The sequence below is a fragment of the Lissotriton helveticus genome, chromosome 12, assembly GCF_964261635.1.
Source record: "Lissotriton helveticus chromosome 12, aLisHel1.1, whole genome shotgun sequence".
Taxonomy (NCBI): Eukaryota; Metazoa; Chordata; class Amphibia; order Caudata; family Salamandridae; genus Lissotriton; species Lissotriton helveticus.
Genome location: NC_136073.1, coordinates 362,168,902 through 362,186,358, shown reverse-complemented (window position 1 = coordinate 362,186,358; position 17,457 = coordinate 362,168,902). Strand labels below are relative to the sequence as shown.

The 17,457-nt window shown below is 41.7% G+C and overlaps 1 protein-coding gene across 1 annotated transcript in view; it reads left to right on the top strand.

Annotated features, from left to right (window-relative positions):
* The window catches only part of DNAJA2 (DnaJ heat shock protein family (Hsp40) member A2), a 123,375-nt gene that overhangs the window by 14,210 nt on the left and 91,708 nt on the right, over positions 1-17,457 (top strand). The window contains exons 2-3 of the mRNA XM_078669545.1: positions 13,678-13,737; positions 14,137-14,360. Coding sequence (XP_078525671.1) covers positions 13,678-13,737; positions 14,137-14,360 — 284 coding nt within the window. The remainder of the gene's footprint in view (positions 1-13,677; positions 13,738-14,136; positions 14,361-17,457) is intronic.

The following is a 17,457-nucleotide window of genomic DNA, read 5'->3' as shown; positions in this document are numbered from 1 at the left end:
TTTGCACCTATTGATAACTGTTAGAATCGGCTCCATAAAACACTGTTTTGTTTGATCATTTCTTTTACGCTTTCACAACAATTGGTAGAGTTTTGCTACACTGTAATACCTAACGTGCAGATCACAATGCTTCAACATGCATACATGCAAGTGAGTTTAGGTATTTATTCAATCTCAAAATGACAAGTAGATGAAAGACCTCTCTATTATGGGGCTTTTCTGTGTGTTCCTGTCCAGTTGGAAGATGATGATCAGTGCTGATGGTTGCTTTTTAGGTCTCGCTACGAACGGAGCGCATGCGCTGCATCGCTAGCGAGACTCTATTGCTGCCGCTTTGGTGTTGGAAGGGAGACAGGAGGTGGCACGTGCAGACAGGAGATGTGCACTCCGTACGCGTGCACATCTCCTGCCCCTGGAGGCTGAAAGTGCGCGCATCGCGCGCTTTCAGTCCCCGTCCCCCCGCCAGCTTCACGGAGCCAGCTTGCTCTGAACTGCGCAAAGAGATGGGTGGGCTAGAATTTAGCTGCAACTGCCAAGCTTGGTGTAGATATCTCTGTGGGGACCAAAGGTATCAGCAAATCAAAAATTTGCTTTTATATTGTAATTGTGACTACAGCATAACCAGAGGCTGAGAATAATCGTTGAATTTGGACTGATGACTGATCAAAATAAGTTGCAAACAAGCTTCGATTATGATGATATATCCTCGCTTTGATTGTTCTAACTGCAAGACTGGGGAGAGGGGCAAATTCCAAATAAATTTTTTTTCAGAAAAAAAGAATTTCAGAAGGAAGAATGTAATTTCTTTTATTTCGCTAAAGCACTTTATGCACAGTGTGATACTTCAAAGCAGGCACCCCACACAAAGTGAGAATGGAAAAACTAGTCGATCAGATTCTGTATATGGCTGTTGGGGAAAAATAAGTGCTGTCTTTAGGTGTTTTCTGTTCTGTGGTGAAGAAGTTAATTTCGGTACGATGTATGTACAGCACAAACGACAACATTCCTCGGATTGTATCATAGTTTGGATTTCAGACACCGAATTCTTGAATATATAGATAGTTAATGCGGAACAGTTTGAAGTACATGTTGACTTGAATCTCAGTATATTTCACGTTGTGCTAGTTGTTCGGAGCAAACAGAAAGTGGTGCAGATTGTATCTGATCAAGGTAAATTTGTGTGAATATAATACACTAAAAGACACCACTTCTTTCTTTATCCAGCTAAAAAACTGACCACATTTTTTCATTTTCGCTTTTCGATTAAGTCTTTCATGTGCACTGCTCAAATAAACGCTTTAAGAGGTAGTTTTTTTCCTACAGGTTTAAGTCGTGAACTGTGTGCCTTTTGATTCAGCCCATGTATTGTGCTTCTCATTCTGCAGTGTTGGAACACATCGAGGCCTAGATGTACTTGAGTAGGTGAAGTTTAAATATCCAAAGGATGAATACCTTAACCTTTGAGGCTAGAACTCTGCGTGTATGTGTGCCTGCCACAGTTGTCCATAGACTATGTATCTCTATGACCTTCAAGGCCTTGATGATGTTTGACATCAAATAAAAAGTTTTAATCTCTGCTCAGCTCAATCTCCCTCACCACCTTCCCATAAAAAGAACACAAAAAAGTCTTGTTTCATCGAGGGTTATTTTATGTAGCGTGGGTATAACACTAGGGGCCTGTGGTTTACATTGGTCATTGAATGTTGTTTTATGTAGCGTGGGCAGAACACTAGGTGCCGGTTGTTTACATTGGTCATTGAGGGTTGTTTTATTTAGCGTGGGCATAACACTAGAGGCCAGTGGTTTGCATTGGTTGTGCTACAAGTGCAAAGATGTGGGGTTTATAGCTTTATGGCTGGACATGGGATTCACATTCCATAAGGGGGAAATAGCTGTTGTCTGTTGACAAAAACGGGGGACAGGAGAGCAAGGTGAGATGGGTAGTAAACATCTTAAGGATCGCAAAGTAGAGGGTTCTGAATACCTCTTAAAGTTCAAACGAGTGGCCTAATCTCACTTAGAGGGTGAGTGGGTGGCCATTGGTGTGCTACAGAATCTGATTTTGGCCAAATAAGTTAGTTTGTTGCTGTTCATGGCCTTCTAGGCCAAGCGACAAACCTTAACATCGGAATTTTCTGATGCGCGATGGGCCACATGTAAGTGTGTGTGTGTATGTATATGTGTATATATGTGTATATATGTGTATATATGTGTATATATGTGTATATATGTGTGTGTGTGTGTGTGTGTATATGTGTATATATATGTGTATATATATGTCTATGTATGTATATGTATGTATATGTATATATATATGTATATATATATGTATATATGTATATATATATATATATATATATATGTATATATATGTATATATGTATATATATGTGTGTATATATATATATGTATATATATGTGTATATATATATATGTGTATATATATATGTGTATATATATGTATATGTATGTATGTATATATATATATATATATATATGTATATATATATATATGTATATATGTATATGTATATGTATATATGTATATATATGTATATGTATATGTGTATATATGTATATGTATATGTGTATATATGTATATGTATATGTGTATATATATATATGTATATGTGTATATATATATGTATATGTATATGTGTATATATGTATATGTGTATATATGTATGTATGTATATATGTATGTATGTATATATGTATATATATATGTATATACATGTATGTATGTATGTATGTATGTATGTATGTATGTATGTATGTATGTATGTATGTATGTATGTATGTATGTATGTATGTATGTATGTATGTATGTATGTATGTATGTATGTATGTATGTATGTATGTATGTATGTATGTATGTATGTATGTATGTATGTATGTATGTATGTATGTATGTATGTATGTATGTATGTATGTATGTATGTATGTATGTATGTATGTATGTATGTATGTATGTATGTATGTATGTACACACTTTCTGCCTGGAAAGGAAGAAATAGGAACCCAGGGGGATGGGTAGAGGAAACTTTAATGGAACAAATTCAGCTCCAGTGGCGGCGAATGCATTTCGGACATTTTCTCCTTAATCAGCGCCCTGCACCGGACTCAAGTGTCAGCGTGAATGTTCTGCTGCACTTTAAGGAAAGTTCCAAATGGGTCCGCTCCTCCTCCTTGTTGATCATGTCCACCTGTTTGCAGTTTTTTCCATCTTTGAACTGCAAATCCCACAATGCCGTGTAGCAGCAAGGTCGGTTGGTGAGAATAGCGGGGATGGAAGGTGAGTTGTTATGCGCGGTTCCCAATCGCTGTCAGACACGTTGTCACCATCTGCGAGATTCTCCCATTGCTGTCTCCCCTCTAAAATCTGCACATGGAGTTTGATCCTGTGAAGATGGTGGATCTGGTACCAACCCGTCTGGAATTTCTTGCGTGTGGAGTCTTGCCAGTGCCACTTTTTCCAGAAATTCCATAGTGTAAATACATATGTTCTGGGGTTTTTGGTCACCCCCTTTCATTCATTGACCTGTCCAAGTATCCTTGTTTGCTCACAACAGCATGGAGCAGTGAGTCAGCCCACTTCAGCCATTGACTGTCTTGCACTGTGAAGGACTACATGAAGCCTGGTCACAAGTGTACAGTCTTCTGAAATGAAGTGCGCTCCTTAGTGTGGCTGAGCTGCAGTGCCACTCTTTTATTTTTATAATATTTGTACAATTTTTTCACATTGAATACATGTGCAAACATATATAGATAGAACTTTGCAATCATGCTGAAGTTTGACATGCTGTCTTTTGTCAATGCTTGTTTTTAATATGCTGTTTAAAGGTGATGGATATACAAAGAAGCTATCTGTAGAACAGATACTGGCTTCCAGTGGTGAGAAGCTATTAAGACACTTTGAGTTTAGCTGTTATTCGAACTCAGGTCGAAACCTGTGACCTAGGCCCACCTTACAAGTTGATAATGTTACAGTAGTGATGCGATTTTATTTTTGGGGGGGGGGTTGTTATTCATATGACACATTATTAACCATGTGTGATGAATACCTCCTAATTGTATATCTGTGGTTTGAAAATCAGGCATAACATGAGGAATTGGCTATTTAACCTACCAATTTCTAATGTTCTTTTTTTTCTTCTAGGCCTTTACTCCCTATCAGTATCCAGTCTTTCAGGGGAAAATTGCAAGTGTGATAATCGCACAACTTGCAATTCCAATCCCTTAGAAAACCCTTATTTTCACACGGAGCACTATTTAGCCCTGGACTTGTAATGAACACTATATTCACATATAAAGTAGGATCAACTGTGTAGAAATCCAGGATTTAATTTGGCCAAGCCTTCTTTGAGAACTTAGATGTCACTTGCCAATAACACCTTGAGGTAAAGTTAGATTTCATCACACTACTGATGTAGGCAGATACCTTGCTTGGATAGCTAGTAAATCCATATACAGATTACATGTCACCAGGGCAAGTACAAAAGTTTAGTGATCTTGTACTTTATGGGCACTTTTGATTGAGTTTTCAGTTTTTTTGGGTGAGAAAGGAGGTGAACCAGTTGAGGAATATTTTAGAGATACCCTAGCAAATTAAGGTCGTTTTTTTGATTTTGTAGGAATTCCTAATTTGGTTGGTTACAGTAGATACCCAGGTATGCAGGAGTACACACCCAAAGGGGTTTTGGAAGTCCAACAGCATTTGGAATGAGGGAATAAGAGAACAATGACAAGTAGATTGTAATCAACTGCATCAGAGGCCACCAAAAAGCCACGGAGCATCAAGGGGCAATAGTCACATTTGTCTGTTTGGGCGTCATGGTCTATTTAACGTGTATGGTCTGAATGCTGCATCTAAAGAAAATCATTCAGTGGTATTATTGTACAGAATACCTTCTGTGGGGAACAACTAAGTGCTCCGATATGGAACTGGGCATTTAATGAGTTAAAATTTCAGAAAATTCGAATGAACTAAATTAAAAGTTTTCTTCTAATCTGCTTTATTGGTTGAATCTTAACTGTTTGTACAATATCCACATCGTAAGTCATGACCGGTTTGCAGCCGTCTGCTATTACTACTTTCACAGATCAGAATTGTTACTGTTCAGGTGTATTGGTGATCTGGAGCTTGCTTGCTTATTAAAATCCTTTTGCGCCTTGATGTTCTGCAGCCCTTTTGCTGGTGCAGGCGATTTAGCATAAGTAGTACCTTGATCTTTAGGTTAAGCCTGGCCAGCGCATGTGCTGCTCTGCGAGGCATGCTGTATTCGATTATGGACTTGGAGCTCCACCCACTCTCCGCCCATATTTTTAATTGACTTGTGTCATTGTCCTTTGAAAATGCTGACTTCTGATTTGTTAATAGGCATGTTAGTACCGCCATGTCTTCATTTGTATCCTCCCAAGAGAACTGGCCCTTTTACTTCTATATATATATTTATTTGTTTCTTTTTAAGGTATGTCCGGCGCGAAACTGCATCGCAGCCTAAACTTCTGATGGTTTTTATCTCTGAGGCCAAGCTGAAGGGTACCGGCAGGACTAAGCAGATATATGTTTACCTCTGCCTAGTGCTAGCTTTGTCGACTGTGCATTTAATATCATGTTATCCTGAAGTCTTCTCCGTTGATTCTCGTCGGTCGGTGATGTGAACTTGAATTCCAACCTTAGTCTTGCAAGCCACAGCTATGGATCGAGCAGGAAGGACTAAGACAGTGATTGAGTACTTAGAGTTTGAAAATTATGATAAATATTTTACATTTATAACTGCACCTCCAAGCAAAAGCCCAGAATGAAAGATTCACAGACCAAGATAAAAGCGAAAAACAACCCAAAAATCAACAAAAAGCTGCAGTGACTAATAGGAGAATATTGGATGACAAACTTTACCAAGGAGATTCAGAAGTTGCCTTAGCCTTATCAGTGCAAGAAATATCAATCGAGGTGCACTCATCACCAAGTATTGAAACATGCACAGATGCCAAAACTGATCATGTGCATTTCCTTCCCCTCCTCTCAAAATGCAGTGTCGGCGGTGAAATCCTGGAGTTAGATACAATCACAGATGTTAAAGACAATGACCTGGACACTCGCTGCCGGAGACGAGCTGCATCCAAAGCTTTGTCTGCTAAAAAGAAGATACTAAAAGATGTTGATGATGAAGTCAAGGTTTATTTATTTTTATTTAAACAGTTTTATATAGCGCTAGCAAGACCCGAGGGTATCGGAGCGCTTTACAGGCAAAAGATAAAAACAAATATACTTAACAGATCAAACATAATGAAGAGGCAGGTTATGAGAACAAAAAGTAAAGGAACTACATATATAAATCAAAGGTATAGGCAGTAACCTTAAGAACCGGTCAGGGCGATTGGATGGAGGGGTACGTGGGAAAAGTCGGAGTGGCAGAGGGAGGGTATAGGGTTGAGGATGGAGTAAGGAGGAAGTAGGGAGGGCAGAGAACAGGTAGGGGAGAGAAGTGGGCAGAAGTGGGAAGGAGGAAGTTGTGGGAAGCAGAGCAGGGTTGGAGGGTCAGGAAAGAAGCAGCGGGGCAAAAAGGAAACATAAGGGGGAGGGTAGAAGAAACCTGGGAGGGAAACGGGATTAAGGACCCCAGTATTTGAAGGTGTCGTTTAAGATCTTTTTTGAAGCTGAAGTATGAGGGGTTGCAACGTAGGTCTTTGGGAAGAGAGTTCCAAATGTTGGGCGAGTTGCAGGAGAAAGAGCGTGCTTGAGTTGATTTCTTTTTAACCAAGGGGGGGACCAGCATGAGGGCATTGCAGCTTCTCAATTCTCTGGAGCAGCCGGCTATGTGAAATTTTTGGGAGAGATACAGTGGGGTTTGAGGGTGCAAGGCCTTATGCGTAATACAAGCGTTTTTGGAGATGGGTGTGCCATCCAGTGGGAGCCATTGGAGATCTTTGAGGATGGGCGAGATGTGATTCCGCCTCTGAGAATCGTTGATAAGCCTGGCCGTAAGTTTAAAGACTGACTTGATTGGGGCTAGATGGACTTTAGGAGTACCTAAGAGCAGAGCGTTTCCGTAGTCAAGTCTGGAGAGAACTAATGATTGTACGACGCATTTAAAGTCATCAGCAGGGATGAAAGGTTTGATTTTTTTTTTTTGAGGTGGAGATGTGAAGAGTGCTCCTTTGGCAGCACTTTTTATGTGAGGGGAAAGGCTGATGTTTTGGTTGATGCTAATACCGAGAGATTTGACTGAGTTTGAAAAGGAAAGGGAGCAGTTGAGAGAATTTAGGTCCGAGAGCCAGTGTTGCATGGTGAGACGGTTATTTTTAGGGGCAAAGAGAATTATTTCAGTTTTTTTAGTGTTGAGTTTCAGGTGGTTGTGATGGAACCATTGTTGGATTTTGGTCAGGGTGTCATTGAGATGCAGAATCTCAGAGTGGGATTTAATTTTACAATAAAGTTGGGTGTCATCAGCATAGAGGTGATAGTTGATACCTGCTTTCTTTAGAATGAGGGTGAGGGGCTCCATGAAGAGGTTAAAAAAAGAGGGAGAGAGAATAGATCCCTGGGGTACACCAAAGGATACAGGTGTAGGTTTCGAGAGGCAACTTCTGATTTTGATTTGTTGGGATCTGTGCTGGAAGGAGGTGAACCATTTAAGAACGGGACCATTGAGGCCAAAGCGATCTTTGAGTGTATTGAGTAGGGCAGAGTGGTTGACAGTATCGAAGGCAGCAGAAAGGTCAAGCAGGATGAGAAGGGAAGCCTCTCCCTTGTCAAGGGAGTTGTGGATGTCATCGACCGTGTTGAGCATTGCAGTTTCCGTGCTACAACCCTTTCGGAAACCTGACTGAAATACATCAAGAAGGGAGAAAGAGCCAATGTGATTATCCAGTTGGAGCAGGACACATTTTTCGAGTGCTTTAGAGAGAAGGGGAAGATTGGAGATGGGGAGAAGATTAAGGTTGTTAGTCGGCGGTAGCTTTTTTAAGGATGGGTGAAATTTGGCCCAGCTGGAGGGAAACCGCGACACAACCCGAGGTCAGGGATGAGTTGATGATGGTAGTCCAATAAGGAGTGATGATATGCTTAAGGTTTTGAACGATATTGGAAGGGAGAGGGTCCAGGGTATGAGAGGAGGGCTTGAGCTTGGAGATGATGTCGAGCTTCTAGCTCAGAAACTGGGCTAAAATGAAGCCAGGAGGCATTGTTTTTAGACTGTGCGCTAGGTAGGAAAGGATCTTGGGGGGTGGCAGTGAGCGGGCGAAGAGCAGGATCAGAGGGGGGGAAGAGGATCAAGAGGAGGCGAAGGTAATAAGGGTGTCAAGGGTGAGAGGACAGGGAGGAGTGGGCAACCTTGCGGTGGGGGATTGGAGGCAAATGATGTGTCTCTTGCAATTTTATCGAAGAAGAAATTCACAATTAGTTCACAATTTTCTGTGGTGGCCGTCAACACGGGGGTGGCGGACGCAGATTGTTTTTTGATGATGTTAAATAATTCCCTGGGTCTATTCTTGGCTCGATCCAGTTGAGCGCGGAAAAAGGAGACCTTTTCACTAAGAATGTGTTTTTTGTACTTGTACCTAGCTGACCTCAGGAGGGCAAGGTTTGAGGGAGAGGGGTGTTGTCTCCAGGAGCGCTCAGACATTCTTGGTGCACGTCTTTCAATGTTAAGTTCAGCATTAAACCAGGACTTGGAAGGGATGTTTTTTAGCGGTTTAAGTTTGGCTGGTACTATTTGGTCAAGGATTTCAGTGATTGTTTTGTTGTAGTGTTCGGTTATCTCGTTAGCATTTTGAGAGGGAGGGGGTAGCTGAAGTTTGGCTTTGAGCGAGGATTCTAATGCGCCAAGGGGGATAAGGTGAAGGTTTCTGGTTAGTTTCTTAATATTAAGGTTAGTGGTGGGAGGGGGAGGAGTGAATCTATTAATCGTGAATAGGATGAGGTGATGGTCCGACCAATCGATGGGGACAATGTTCTAGAGAGAGGCTACATCTTTACTGGTGATGATCGCATCTAGCGTCGCTCCTTTGTCGTGTGTGGGAGACTGGCAAAGTTGAATCAAGTCCGTAACATCAAGGAGATCATTTAGGGATAAAACCGAGGGGTCATGATTGTTCCAGTGAATATTGAAGTCTCCGAGAAAAATGTTATTGGAGTAGGAAATCAAGGCTTGGGAAAGAAGGTCCAAAAGTTCCTCTACTAACGGGATAGGATCACCAGGGGGATGGTAGATATTGTGGAGCCGAATAGGAGGGGCCCCCTCAGGGCTCGAAAAATAAAAAAAATGGTACTAGTCAAGCAGGACTAGTACCTTAAAAAATGTCCTCGACCTAACTGCAACCTACTTGACCTCCGTCTCTGAAAGCAGAGCAAATGTAACAAGATTTAATGGCATCTTTATTGCTAATTAACTTGGCGAGCAATACAAATTCCTTTAAATCTTGTTGTCTTGTCACATTTGCTCCTTTTTCACAGACAGAGGACAAAAGTTGGTTTGCTTTCCTACTCACTCAAAATAAGAGGGGTGACTTTTTCACCCCAAACCAGTCGCACAGCTAAATGTGCAGCACTTTGAATTAATCCATATTTCCTCATGTATACAATGCTTTCATCCTCTTTTGATTCAGTTTTTGATTCAGCCATGCTCAATCCACACGTGGGGTATTATGCTGTTTTCCAAGCTTCTAGTGTTCATAATGTGACCATCCGGACTTCTATCACAAACACGACCAACGCATAATTCATCCAATGCATGTTCTTTATTCATCACCACCCCCTTTTCTGAATTGTTCTTTATTTAAACCCAATGCATTTCGGACTGCACGAGTCCTTCCTCGGGGGTAACTACAAGTGAAACATTACATCATTACTATTTACTTATACATATCCCAAGATACATTTTACCATGTTTACAAAACTGCTGGAACAAACTGTTTTATAATCTTAATCCATTTGTGCATTTACGTTAAAGAACCCCTTGCAAGTCTGCTGAGACTGCATTGTTACCCTTTCTACCACGTGGAGCTGAAGGACTCATTACCTAACCCACTTTTAACCTTTATTGTTTAAATTGCGCCTAACCCAAGTATTCCTTTAAATGGCGTGTCCCGTAATTCGCTCACATTTGCTCACATCTCATCACCACACATTTCTACCTATCTAATCCACCCACTGTACTCAATTAAAGTTGCCTACATTTGCCGCGTTCTGTCAACAATCACACATACCTGCCAGGACGATTTTTACAGCTCCGAGATCGTCTCACACTTAAAAGTAATGTTGCCTCCTCCATAACACCACTCGGTTTTTAAACCAAACGCGCTAATTGGAATCCCTCGGTGCTACGTTCTTAAAGGTCACATGTTCTAACCACTCCTGCCTCGACGTTCCCAAAAAGCTACGAGACCACTACAGCTCCCATAATGCATAAACGATTATGCAGACTATCACGCTTCTCTGCAATAATGAATGTCTTTTAACTCCTGCAGTTTTCAACTATGAAATAAATATCTTCACCTACAAATAAAGTTACCCTTGCTCCCAAACAAATTAAAAAGAACTAGGTGTTATCGCCATCAGTGTGGATCACATAACAGAAATAATTTTAGTAAAGTTCAAGTCATTTTGGTGCTGGGTGCAAACCCTGGTTAGGGCAATAAATCATGGCAATGTTCACACAGGTACAGGGATGCACACCAATGTTTTCAATAATCGTCCATGTTAGTCCAAGAGTGCGTGCTGAACTGGTATGGCTCCTTGCCCTGGTGGCACGCAAATAATTGATCAAGCTGTGCGACTGGTTTGGGGTGAAAAAGTCACCCCTCTTATTTTGATCAATTATTTGCGTGCCACCAGGGCAAGGCGCCATACCAGTTCAGCACGCACTCTTGGACTAACATGGACGATTATTGAAAACATTGGTGTGCATCCCTGTACCTGTGTGAACATTGCTTTCCTACTCGCCAGAAAGGGCGAGTAGGACCTAAAAACAGCTCGACCTTGTTAAATTTAGCTCGACTATGCGAGCTGTTGTGTGGAATTTTCGAGCCCTGCCCCTGAACTAAAAGTTCGGCTACTAGATGTTCGAAAGTGGTTTGGTCGGGGTTCTTGACAAGTGATAGAGGGATGTCCTCTTTATAGATGATAGCTAGGCCACCCCCAACTTTAACTGGTCTGTCTTTTCTGAGGATGGAGTAGCCTGGGGGGGGGAGAGCACGTCGAGAATAGATGAGGAGTGAGCCTTGAGCCAGGTTTCAGTAAGAAAGGCAATGTCAATGGCTTCACTGAGGAAAGTCTCAGAGATTTCTGTGGCATGACGTGCAGCCGATCGACAGTTGATGAGCATGCAGTTAAGGGGTTTGGTGTTGAAAGCAGGCGTAGTTTCAGAGAAGACAGTGGTGCGTTGCGGGGGAGGTCTAGGCGAGCGGAGGGAGATGGGGGTGCGGCTGATTCCCAGGATCACGGGAATAGTGGAGTGAGGAATATCCTTATCAGTAGTCATAGATGCCGGAAACCAGCAACATCCAAAGCTTTATCTGATCAAAAGAAGATATTAATAAATGTCAGTGACGACGAGGACCAGGTTAATGACCGCATGCCAGATTTGGCCTCTGGTAACTAAAGTGTTCATTGGTTATGCAGTGCTTAGTGTTTTACACTGGCCAAGAACCTTTCCTGGAAAAAGCATTCAACTGTAGAAAAAGTAAGGTCACTAATCCGAAACAAATAGGCCAGTTGAATACTATCATATGAGTTCAGCCGCTTTGTACATTACGCTATGTTGAGTGCTTTGGTGTTGATCAACATTGGTTTTGTACAGCTATAGTTTATCCTTCATCAAAACTTTTTCCATCTTATTTAAGGTTGTTTGATTGTTTCATTATAAACCTCTATTCCTGCTTGGTTATAACTCTTTTGAGCAATACCAGTCTGCCTTCCTTTGCTACATTAAAGTATAGTTCTACTCCCTACTGAGATGGGCCAAACCTAGAAACACCTGTGTAGAAAGATAACTGCACTACCTGCACCACATTTGGCGAAAACCGACCGTAACTTTGAAGTAAGCATACTGCATTTACTAGAATCAATGGGGTGTACTGTGCTGGGATGGGAGGCAGTATACTCCCTTTCTCGTGTTTAACAGGCTTCTTTGAGCTAATGAGCTGACAAGCTCACCTGGGATGCACCTGTTTGCCTGTGAAGTTCTACTGTGCCTTTTGTTTTGGCTTGCATTTTCTGTTGATCTGGGGGTCTGCCATTTTGTGCCTAGGTTGTTGGTGACTGTAACTCTGGGCCCACCATCTTGAATGCCTCGACCGATTCCTGGATCACTGCTTGCTGCTGGGCCACGCCTTTGGTCGCTTGCCCGTCCATTGCCCCTGGATGGCCCCCTCCGAGAAGCTCTCTCCCCCGCAGACATGAATGGCCACTAATGAAGCTCCCTTATTACACCCCCTCCATTTGGTCCCCCCAAATGGCAGCGATGACCCAACGCGGTGATTGAATTTGGCAATGGACTTCGTGACTGTGACCCAACCTGGGTGATGGTCCCGCTTACTTTAAGTTTTTGGGCCCCCCATGAGGTACTTTTCCTTCACTTATCTTATCTTAAGTGACATTTATAGAGCGCACTGACACCATAAGTTTCCTGGCGCTAGGGTACAGAGTGCATGGAGTGTGAAGAGGCGGCTAACCGGTTTGAGTGAAGAGACGGGTTTTAAGGAGCTTCCTAAAATTAAGTAGAGAGCAACTAGACTTAATGGACAGGGGAAGAGGATTCCAAAATGTGGGGGCCAGGTGGACAAATCTGCGGCGGCCACCAAACTTGTTTGTTTTGATTGCACTGCCGGTCTGCCAGAACAGATCTTCTTCCTAGCCCCCTATTTCTACTCCCCATTCCCTCTATCCGGGACGCATTCTATGTTTATCTATGCAACTGTAACTAATGTAACTATGCAAAATTGTTATTCCTGACCGCTGAGACCTGAGCAACATGGCTAATGCCCGGTGGAGCTGCTAGACCGCTATAGAGAAGGTCAGCCCTGGTTAACCCCCTCGGCCATCACCTACCCAGCCAGACATTGGGCACAGTTCACCTCGTCTCCCCGCTGTTTCTCCTTCCTCCCCCTCCCTCCGACGAAATACCGTATCATTGTTTTTTCCCTGTGTTTTACTATGCTCTTGTAACCGATGTAATTTGTAACTTGTAACTCTATGATCCTCAAGTAAAGCGCTCGGATACCTCTGGGTCTAGCCAGCGCTATATAAAACTCTTCCATTAAATAAATAAATATTGTTACAAGCAATGTCTTATTTAGTCTGTAAGCACTATTTTCTTTTTCTCCTACTGCAGGCACAACATGCTTTCCTGCAACTTTCAGTGCGCCATGCCATGCGCCTTTCACTTTCTAAGCCGCCCAGGACAATGGCGGACTCTTCTTTGAAATGAAATAGGTCTCGCATTTACAAGAGTTTGAGCTATTGGCATTGTAAATGACAATGCTTTTTATTTATGTGGTAATTATCAAAACCTATAAATAAAATGCATTGTCATTTACAATGCCAAAAGCTTAAACTCTTGCAAATGCGAGACCTATTGCATTGCAAATGCTTGTTTTGTTTTTATATAAACCGTCACCACCAATACGCTACACAGTTATTGGTAAACTCATTATTTTACCTTGTCTTTTTAGGCGTACAGAAAATTGGCCAAGGAATACCACCCAGACAAGAATCCGAATGCAGGAGACAAGGTGAGCTTAATGGGTGTTCATAATACATATAGATGTGTTTTATTGAGTCTAGTAAGTCTCGAGCCCAGGCTTACACACAGCCCAATCGGCAAACTCGAAATGCTGTTTGTAATACCTGGAGTAACACACTAGTTCCTCTTATTGTCTGTGGTCTTCACATTATCTATTGACATTGATGTTATATATGCGTAGATTTGAATTGATATATATTTTACAGTGCATTTCAGAGCACAACATAAGACCTCTGTATGCATGCAGTCTTAATGATAGTTCAAATGGTTGAAATTAGTGCTAGCATAGATATTTTGTCTTTTTTAATTGTCATTCATTTGAAAAGCTACTCTGATAACAAATGTCATAGTGTACTCTGTTATTAAAGTGAAAATATGTTCCTTCCAGTTCAAAGAAATAAGTTTTGCATACGAAGTTCTTTCAAACCCTGAGAAAAGAGAGCTGTACGATCGCTATGGAGAGCAGGGGCTGCGAGAAGGCAGTGGTGGAACTGGAGGCATGGACGATATATTCTCCCATATATTCGGTGGTGGTTTATTCAGCTTTATGGGGGGACAGAATAGAAGTCGCAATGGAAGACGAAGAGGAGAAGACATGATGCACCCTCTCAAGTGAGTAATCTACCATTTGACATTTGCTTAAAGAGGAATTTGTTTGTGGGATTTTCAGATACAGCACAGTTGTATTATCTAAATGTTTGAGTAAAGTAACCAGTTGCTGTGATCGGAATATTCTAGTAAATGTGTGAAGAGGAACATTGTCAGGGTAAGAATATGCCCAAAAAATATTGCAAATATTAAATTTTTTAAAATCTAGTAAAGAAATCCACCTGTAAGACAGCCTGGGAGTTCCTTTTAAAAAAATCTGTGCCTCCCCTGTTGTTTGTGCGTGCGTGTGTGTGTGTGTGTGTGTGTATATGTGTGTGTGTGTGTATATATATATATATATATGGGTGTGTGTATATATATATATATATATATATATATATATATATATATATATGTATATGTTCCCAAAAGATGCCCTGCATTAAGGACGCACTCCACAGCCGGTGATTTTCACAATCCTTTATTTCAAAAGGAAACAGGCATTTCATTCCGATCTTTTTCAGTCCTCTCGCCTAATGCATTTCAGAGCTTCATGCTCCTTTCTCAAAGGCACCAGAACACACAAACAGATTTCGCGCTGCCACAGTTCCAACTTCCTGCTTCTAAATTAATTAGGCCTCCGGTGTGCCTTCCTTAATGGTCTCTTCGCAAAGCATTCCGGAACTTGTGGTCATTTTGACGCTCAATTATTTCCCTCCAGTGGGCTTTGTGTGAATTCTGCATTTTTAAAAAGAACACACAGTGTTAAGCTCTTTGGGGAGTGTCCAAACAAGTAAGAAGCACTCGAACACCGCAAATGCTTCCCCCAACAAGCTTTATTAGGTTCAAACACTTGCTTTTGCCAGTAAACTGGGCTGTTTCATCCGGACGCGTTTCGGGCATCTCCCTTCCTCGGCGGCATACAGTCCATGAGACACCAGATTGTCCCGCCTCCATTTGAGCCGTTATTGCATGCCAGGGATTGGCTGATCTGCATGATCATATGCGTTGCTTTATGGGAGGCGTAGTCCATTTTAATATGGTGCTCTTTAACAATTACTCCCCAAAGAGCGCGAATACTTGAGCGGCCGTCCTGCCGCTGAGAAGCACCACTCAAGAGAAGGAGGCCATGGAGCCACATACAGTGGCTTTAACCTTGGGACATCGCAAAAGGATGTTAACACTCTGCTTTCGCTGGGGCTCATCGGTCGCCAGTAGGTATATATAGTTAGGACCTAGTTACCATAGGAAATTCCGAACATTCTATTGGGAATAACTTCGGCACCGATTGAGGGATCTGCCTGTAATTTTCCTTAAATTTGCCTCACTCCGCTCCTTCCCTGAAAGTTTCGGGGGGATTCGTCAAGCGGGGGCCGAGAAAAAAGGGGGGTCCCAAAACGTGTTTTCCCCATGTTAATTTCCATAGGGACATTCTGACCAGGCTACAGCTCGAACGGCTGAACGGAATTACACCAGATTTGGCAAAATGGTAGGGACTGGTATGCAGCAGTGCCTTTTGTATCTTTGGTGAAAATCCCTCCAGTAGTTGTTGAGAATTTGAATTTGAGCAAATTATATATCTATATGCGCTCAACATTCTATTGGGAATAACTTTGGCGCCGATTGAGGAATCTGTGTGTAATTTTCCAGAATTTTGGCCAGCTCCGCTCCTTCCCTGAAAGTTTCGGGGGGATTCGTCAAGCGGGGGCCGAAAGGGGGGGGTCCCAAAACGTGTTTTCCCCATGTTAATTTCCATAGGGACCTTTAGACACGGCTACAGCCCGAACGGCTGAATGGAATTACACCAAATTTGGCAAAATGGTAGGGCCTGGTATGCAGATGTGCCTTCCTATGTTTGGTGAAAATCCCTCCAGTAGTTCTTGAGAAAATTGAATTTGAAATTTTCCAAATGGCATTTTCTATGGGACCTTTAGACACGGCTACAGCCCAAACGGATGAACGGAATTACACCAAACTTGGCAAAATGGTAGGGACAGGTATGCAGTAGTGCCTTTGTTATATTTGGTGAAAATCCCTCCAGTAGTTGTTGAAAAAATTGAATTTGAGCAAATTATATATCTATATGTGCTCACCGTACGCGTACCGTACGTGCGCGTACGAGTTTCTGATTGGCTGGCAGTCGACTGTCAACATTCCAAACTGTCCAAACCAGGAAGTGTTGGCCACCATCTTGTTTTTCAGGAGAACTGAGGCACAAGAGAGCCCCCAAAACAAGAGTGGAAAACACGAAAAGGGGGCAGGGTAGAGACCCCCCAACCCTCTAGCCCTTCTCAGGGGGTCCCAAAGGGACCCCCAAGGGAAAAAAAAGAATTCAAAAAAATTGCGGGGTACGCGCACCGTACGCATACGGTACGCGTACCGTGCGCGTACCCTATGATTTTTTTAAAAATCCACTCTTGTTTTGTGCTCTCTTGTGCCTCACTTCTCCTGAGAAACAAGATGGCTGCTCAGGTGGTCCCAGAAGGATAATAACATATATAAACGTTATCCGCTAATAGAATTAGCATTTACAAAACCTTTGAAATTTATTGAAACAAAATATAGGTTTCACGCCTGATCTAGTTAGGAATTAGCATTTAAAAAACCTTGCAAATTCACTTAAAAAACATAGGTTTCAGGCCTTATATAGTTAGGAATTAGCATTTTAAAAACCTGGCAAATTCACTTAAAAACCATAGGTTTCAGGCCTTATATAGTTAGGAATTAGCATTTTAAAAACCTGGCAAATTCACTTAAAAACCATAGGTTTCAGGCCTTATATAGTTAGGAATTAGCATTTAAAAAACCATTGAAATTGCTCCTATATACTTAGTTGTACTAACTATATTTCGCGCACCCGCAATCCACTGCTGATGTCACATATTACATCATTCATGACATGGTCAGTGACATAGTACCAATTTCAATGGTTCTTTAAATGCTAATTCCTAACTATACAAGGCCTGAAACCTATTGTTTTTTTAAGTGAATTTGCAAGGTTTTTAAAATGCTAATTCCTAACTATATAAGGCATGAAACCTATGTTTTATTTATATATATATATATATATATATATATATATATATATATATATATAAGCAAATGCCAAAGGCTTTACGGG